This window comes from Nestor notabilis, unplaced genomic scaffold, assembly GCF_000696875.1.
Source record: "Nestor notabilis isolate BGI_N333 unplaced genomic scaffold, ASM69687v1 scaffold3576, whole genome shotgun sequence".
Lineage (NCBI taxonomy): Eukaryota > Metazoa > Chordata > Aves > Psittaciformes > Psittacidae > Nestor > Nestor notabilis.
In genome coordinates, this window is record NW_009933135.1 from 55810 (window position 1) to 63351 (window position 7542).

General features: G+C 42.6%; 1 protein-coding gene across 1 annotated transcript in view; it reads left to right on the plus strand.

Moving 5' to 3' along the window:
• The first annotated feature begins 1554 nt into the window (after positions 1-1554).
• LOC104407424 (ankyrin repeat domain-containing protein 1-like) overlaps positions 1555-7542 on the plus strand; it is a 7418-nt gene continuing 1430 nt past the window's right edge. Inside the window, 8 exon segments of the mRNA XM_010016704.1 lie at positions 1555-1581; positions 2922-3101; positions 4853-4990; positions 5089-5196; positions 5824-5922; positions 6992-7090; positions 7235-7333; positions 7504-7542. Coding sequence (XP_010015006.1) covers positions 1555-1581; positions 2922-3101; positions 4853-4990; positions 5089-5196; positions 5824-5922; positions 6992-7090; positions 7235-7333; positions 7504-7542 — 789 coding nt within the window.

The following is a 7542-nucleotide window of genomic DNA, read 5'->3' on the forward strand; positions in this document are numbered from 1 at the left end:
TAAGTTGTTACAGCACATTCGTAAACAAGAAAAAGCCAAACCAAGCTATCTCTTATCATAGAGACATATAGCAGGAGTACAAAACTGCTGTGAAAAAAAAGCCTGGCAGTGTGATTCAGGACATAGCACTCAGGCGGAATGATGGCCTGGCTGTACTTAGGTTTAGAAAAAAACGTTCTGAAAGGTTCTCCTGCTGCCACATACTCTATTTTAGTTCTGGGGCTCATCCTCTAATGCCATATATATTCTGAGTAGTAAAGAAACCACCTGATGTCCGGCTTCATTTCAGGGAAAGGGAGGGCATAGGTATGATGGGCACTAGAAGACAAGTTTGGATGTACTCAGATTACTGGGAGATAGTTCAGGGAGACACCTTGAAAGGTCAATGTCAGGAAAGCAGAATGCTAATGATGCTAATGATACAAACAACACCCAAGATAGCTAGATCTTGATTTGGTGAAGCAGTTATGTACATGTTGTACTTGAAGCACCTGAGCAGTTGTATTCATTTCACCCAGGTGACTTGGATGCTTACAGCCAGGCTTATTCCTCGTCAGACAGGAGATCCAAGCATTGCAGAATGACATAGCACACTTCACCCAAACACATACATCATCTGTATATATTTGTCTGTACCCCACCTTATCTCCAAAAATGAACAAATTACTTCTGTGCCCCTATTCTCTCATGTCCAAAAAGAAAATATTGCCTGAGAAAACAGTATTAATTTTATCTTCTTTTTTTTGGTATAATAGGACATAATTTATTATTCTGCTTATGACAAAGTCCCAGAAAAAAAAAAGCAAAGCTTGCTGTTTTGAGATCTTACATTGATTGTAACTTATTGTGTCATAGGCCCTTTTAGCACCACAGACATCATTCTGGCTTAGTAATCCCTTCAGAGAATTCCTTCCAACAAATATAGGAGACTGTCATCATGATGAGAAAAATCCTTTCCCCTAAAACTGTTTATCATCCAAGAATAAATAGCAATGAAAAGAATGGCTTTTCAAGACTTAAGGGGTCATAATCCATTTATCAGGAAGATGTTACCAGAAGTATTGTACATAAGCCACTTACCCTTCCCGTGTCTTACAGTCATTTGAATGTCAGTTCACAAAAAACATTAAAAAAAGAGATGATGAAGTTATAATGCTATATCAACAGACAGCTGTCCTAGTGGGCTCTGGGAACGCAGAATGACTCGCATTGCTGAGCCATGCTGTCATTGCCAAAGGAATGATGAGCTCACATTTCATTCCGATTCACATATTCGGTGTGGTTAGACTGTGAGGCTCATCCTTCCTCGCCCAACTGACGCCCCCCTCCCTGCCTCGATACCAGATCTGGCTCGTTAACATGTCTGGAATGAGCGTGAACCTACCTCTCAGCTGGCAAGCCCAAGAGGCATACTTGGATTCCCAGGTTGGAAGATTATCTCATTCAAGCACAGTTCTCCCAAAGCTATATAAGCAAAGCTAGCGTGGCGGTCCCTGCAGAGCTGGCCTGAGCCCTTGGGAGTTTCAGCTATACAGGAATACAACGCCAGCAAATATGATGATGATGAAAGTAGAAGAGCTGGTAGGTACAACTTCACTTATTCATAATTACTTTTCTTTCTAGACTGTCATTATACCAGGCAGAGAGAGGCTACCTTTGTGGATCATTGAGGAGATTTAGAAGGTTACCAGCACTGGTGTACTCCAGGTGCAAAGCCTGCATATGCTATCCTATTATATTCTCTTTAACTTTTCCTTGGGAAGGGGGCTCACCACTGATATAAGTACACAGCAGCTTGGATTTTGCATCAGAAGATAGTTGACCAGAAAGAAGAGACTAAGCAAAATTTAGCTACGTATTCTCCTTTGATCTTGATTTTCATTTTTATGCTTTTAGAAGCTATTAATTTATGATCACACTGAGTAATTCCAGTCTAGTAAGGGACTGGGAGGAGGTATCACTGCAGGGAAACGAAAGTATTTTCTAATACTGAATGAACAGTTTAGTAATAGTATTGTTTTCTAATAATAACCTAAAAGTTCCTACACCCACTGCTGCTCATGGTAACAAGTCTTTGAAAAGTCTAAACCAGTCCACAAGTAATGGGACATTCCACTGCAGGGTTCAGACTAAGAATGCCTGATTTAATCAATAAACTGGGAAAACAGGAATGATCCAGTAAAACACTGGAACATCATAAAGAAACTAGTTTGTTTCCTCCCCCCCCCCCCCACCACGCGTTTTCCCCAACATGGCTTTTTTAAGATGCAACTGCCATACAGCCTATTTAATACTGCCTTAAATTCTTTGGCAAGTTTCTCTAGTGTTGAACTCTGTAACAAACACAATTTTACAAGCTGGTAGAATGGAAACGCAGCCTAGGCCACATGAATTTACTGAACCACTCTCAAAATACACAACAGCCTCTACTAAGTTTAATAAGTTATCTCTTTGTACATACCAAACTGAGCATCAGAAATATTTCTGGAAGCTATTGTGATGCTGTGCTGCTGCACAGGCTTCTGATGAACCTGACCCATGCTGGCAAGGGAACAAACAAGAGAATCCCAAACAAAAAGGATGCTCTTCCCAACTCCCTGGCTTTTGTCTGCACACCCAGCCAGGCAGGGAGCTGGACTGTGAGTTGGCCTCACAGATCTCAGTCCAAGTCCTCAAAATGCCAAGGGAGGGATTTGCTGCATGGATGTGGAAGATCTGCCTGCAAGTGAGATTGCTCTAGCCATTCACATGCACGGTTAGTCCAGGCACAGGTGGAATGAGGTCTGCACTCTGTCTGTCACACTCTGCTAGAGTAGGACAGGAATGACATGCAATTAGCCCCTCGGTAATCCACATTCCCAGGGGGTGGCTACTGCAGTCATGAAACTCCTGCTTATATCATATCACATTTGCTTTTACAGGTGACTGGGAAGAGAGCGGACGATAAAGAGACTGGCAGCTTTCTCCCTGAGGACTTCAAAAATGGAGAGTATGAAGCTGCTGTAAGATTAGAGAAGCAGGAGGACCTAAAGACAGTCTCTGAACACTCACTGACCCGAGGTGATCTGGCTTATGAGAAGGAGAAAAAACTAGAAGCAGAGGTAGGCCCTTGGGTTTTGTGCTTTGCTTTTTATCATCCTGTGTGCACTTTCTGCTGGTGCCTTTGAAGTTTTGCCTCTTTCTAAGTTAGAAACACATGCATAGTAAGCTAGATAAACCTTTGGGAGATCACCACCAGAAGTCCATTGAAGGCCATGGAGATCTGCTGACTCCTGTAGGCTATGGGTGCAGGCAGTAATGTTGTGAAGCAGAACCCAAAACTCCCCTCATAACGTCTGAATGAAACCCTAGGGTCTCCCTCCTGCCCAGAGACCCCTCTGTTAGCTATCAGTAAGGGGGACACCAATCATGGCCAGTAAGACACCTTCAGCTTGCACACCTAATGACTGCCACCAATAATAAGTAACCCAGGAAAGATGGAAGAGTGCATTTCATCATTATCTACCATGAAAATGTTCTGTTTATGAACACATTGCATTATGCTTACTAGCCCATTTAGGAAAAAAAATTATAAATGAAAGTGATACAGGTCTACAGACAAGTACCATTTTGTGTTCCTAGAGCATTACAATTCTCCCTATATCCCTAAGAACTCATGCTTTTCTCTCCACCTAACCCCTCAAAAAAATCCCACGCATGGTAGCTGGAACATCATAAATCCTTTGGTGAATAAGCAACCAACTGGCTTAAAAATTTAAAGTTATTTGTGAATGAAAAAGTTTAACTAGCACAAGGTATAAGACCATTCTGAAAAAAGAGGGGAAAGTGAGCCTGAGAAATATTAAAATAGACACTACTGACCTTCACCTTCAACAGAGAGATCATTACTTACTACAGACGTTTTATGAGTACCTTCAAAACAGCATCCTAAGAACATTTGGGGTTTCCAATTAGTCCGCTCAGCCAACATAATTATTTTCCATTAAGTCAATGATCTACCCTAAATGCAGAGAAGAATACAAAGAAGAGGTGAAAACAGCTTGAATAAGAATTCAGTTGGAAAAAAAAATAGATACTGTATGACAGGGTCTCACCAGTGTATTTACCATTAATGATTCCATGGCACAGAATCTGTCATGTGTATCAGTGAGTTACCCCTTGTTTATGAATCCCCTTTCTGAAGCCAAGGACACATCATGGTACCTGGGATCTCAGTTCAGGCAACACACTTGCCGTTGATGTTAGCATGCTGACTTTGTGCAGGGATGCATTTTACAAGCAAGCTTGAAGAAGTCTTAAACTTTATTGAACTGCCCCTCCAAGGATACTGAGGACATTCTTTGTAGCTTACCAAAACGTAACACTTGCTGACTGAAATGCTAAGATCAGTATAAAGCTTGCTCTTCACTTGTGGCTATATTTTTCATCAAAGAGGATTAAGTTACAAGTCAGGGGCTGCATCATAAAAGAAGAAAAAACATGTGGTGGGAGTCAGCTAAAACTGCAGAGACTTCCCAGCTCTTGTAAGCTGCACATGAGATTTTTTAAGTTGTTGGTCCAGAAGGGACTGCAGTGCTGCTCTGACTCCCGGCCTCACACCGAAATTTCATGCTATCTAGCCCCAACATATGGCTGACACAGCATTTAGGAAGAGGTCTGGTGGTGTATGAGAAACTGTAGATGATGTAGAGCTTCTCACACACTTAGTAAATTATTCTAACATTCAATTATGCTGTATAAATAAAAGTTTTAATTGAATTTAGCTGAATAGTATCACACACTGTCCTGCCACTCTGAAAGGGAGAGGTGGTCACACTCAGCTCATCTTGCTGCCTTCTCTGATTTGTTTCAGCTGAAGAAGAAGAAGTTACAGGAGAGGTCAAAACTTGAAAACTTGGAGGATCTTGAAAAACTTGTTCAGCTGAAGAAGAAGAAAAGATGCAAGAAAGTGAAAGCGCCCATTATAAAGGAACCTGATCCAGAAGTTATTGTAAGTTATTTCAAAGCACCTTCTTCCGGGAAAGCACTGATGGGGTTTATTTATCATGGGGCACACACGTTTATGCCCTGTGTATTTCTTACCATCAGACAGGACCAGTGGATATCCCCACATTCTTCAGAGCTGCACTGGAGAATAAGTTGCCAGTAATAGAAAAATACCTGTCAGACAAAGGGGATCCCAACATCTGTGATGAGGTACAATCTTCCTTCCAACTGCAAAGCCTGTTACAGAAGAAAGGTTATTATGAGGTTTTGTAGCTTCCACATTTAAAAGGGAGAAGAAAAGGAGAAGTGTTGGGGAGGGAAGTAAAGTTTTCTAGTGATAAAGGGGCCACTGGGACTCTTCAAAGTAATATTAACTCAAAAGAATCTTTATGTTTAAAAGAAAGCTGTTGGTGCCCAGGAAACCCTGATTTTCTGTAACAGGTGATCTTCCAATGCTACAGATTAAGAGACAAGAAATTAGTTAGCTGAACAACAAAAAAAAATGATGCTGCCTGCCTTCATGCTCCATAGTGTATAAGCTGCACCTGTAAAATGCAGCATAGCATGCTGGATGGGGGACCGCAACAGGCATCTCTTTAAATTTGAACGGCATACTGTAAATATTTCTCACACCCTCTAAAATGCTGGGTAGGAGGCTCTCAGCTATCAGGTTGCTATTAAAATTAGCAGATTTCAGGTCTCAAAAGTATTAGCTCTTGAAAATGAATCAGCATAAAGTGTGCATTTGCTATCATCCTGGGAGGAGGGGAGGAAAGATTTAACGGTATCTTCCTGTGCCGTATTTAATGTCTGACTTTGCACTGTTTTAATTGCCAGTACAAGCGCACTGCATTGCACAGGGCATGCTCTGAAGGACATCTAGAGGTGGTGAAAAAACTGGTGGAAGCTGGAGCCCAGCTTGAACAGAAAGACATGGTATGCCCATCAACTCACACTCCTTTCAACAATACACTCATTGTTTCGTAAGTGCTAAGAGAACCACTTACAGAAGTGCTTCTTGTAGAAAATGAGTACTAAAAGGCTTTGCAATGGCTTATATGTTTATCCTTAAAAAAACACTGTTGAGAAGAGGTTGCAGGAGGGGGTGTCTGCCTCCCTCCCTTTGCCAAAATGGTTGCTGGAAAACACAGGAAGCAGAGGAACATGTTGGCCAGTAGAATGCCACAGGCAACAAAGCCAACATAGGGTAGAGAGCTGAGGTCAGGCTATGACATCAGCCTGCTAGCAGGTGGTGGAGATACCACTGTCCCACGCATGTATCCAGGGCTCAGTGCAACCCATACATTCTCCACTGGGATTTCAAACTGTTTGAGAGAGACCCCTGCTCCTCTGGAGTGCTAACCATGAGGGTAGCTGACTATCAACAGCTTCTGCAGCTATTTCTTTGCTTCTTCACTCCCAGCTCTTCATCCCTTTGCTAAAGAGTCAGAACTGGTCAACCTTGCTCCCTCTTGCTTAACTCAGCACTGCTCATGGAGAGAATAAGAAACAGGAGGAAAGACAGGCCAAATGAGACCGTTAAGGGACATTCCACTCTTCTCAGAAGAGCTCTAGGGCAGAGAAACTTAATCTTGCAGAGGAAAAGGGTTCTAATTCACTTTGTGGACCTGCACAAGTTGTGCACTTGTTTGTTTTAAAGAGAACTAGTCTTTCCCTTGAGCTTCATTTTCTATGCATTTAGAACCCAAAAGGCATCGAATGAAAAACATTAACTAGTACATACCAGCCACATACCTGGCTAAAGATAACTTCTAGGTTCACAGAATAGACAAAACACATCCTTTTTCACAGCAGCGTTGCCAAGATCTCTGTCTTTAAGAGCAATATACAGCAAGTGTGAAGAGTGAGAAACTCAAAGTACCAAAGAAATTAGGGCAAAATACAGAGAAGGTGTTACTAGAAACAACTCAGTGATCACAGTGAAGTGCCTTTTTAAAATACAATGATGAGTTAAATTACTTTCCATTTGTTTTTCCTGCTGCAGCTTGAATCTACAGCTCTGCACTGGGCATGCCGTGGGGGGAACCTGGATGTTCTCAAATTCTTACTGGACAAAGGGATAAACAGAAATGCAAGAGACAAGGTATGTGCTCCTGGGGCTCTGCAGCTTTTTAAATTGGAGATGAAAAGCTGACCCTTACCCAAAGTAGAACATGTTTGGCAGCTGTTCTTGGAGTGGTCTTTACCTGTTTCATGCTACTGACCACTTCTTCCTCCCACCTCTCAGCTGCTCAGCACCCCTTTGCATGTGGCCGTGCGAACGGGTCGGTACGACTGTGGGGAGCACCTCATCGCCTGTGAAGCGGATCTCAATGCCAGAGACAGAGTAAGTACCAGTGACTTACCTGTCAGCTATCAGGTAGCATCAAACTGCTGTCTGGCTTGATAGTTCCACTTGCCTTTGTAAAAATCCCTGGCTACACGGCTGGGGCTGGCCCTGGCCCCTGGTGCTGGACGAGTGGGACTGATGCCATGGTCCATGTCTTTTGCCTCTAGGAAGGAGACACACCGATGCACGATGCTGTGAGGGTGAAC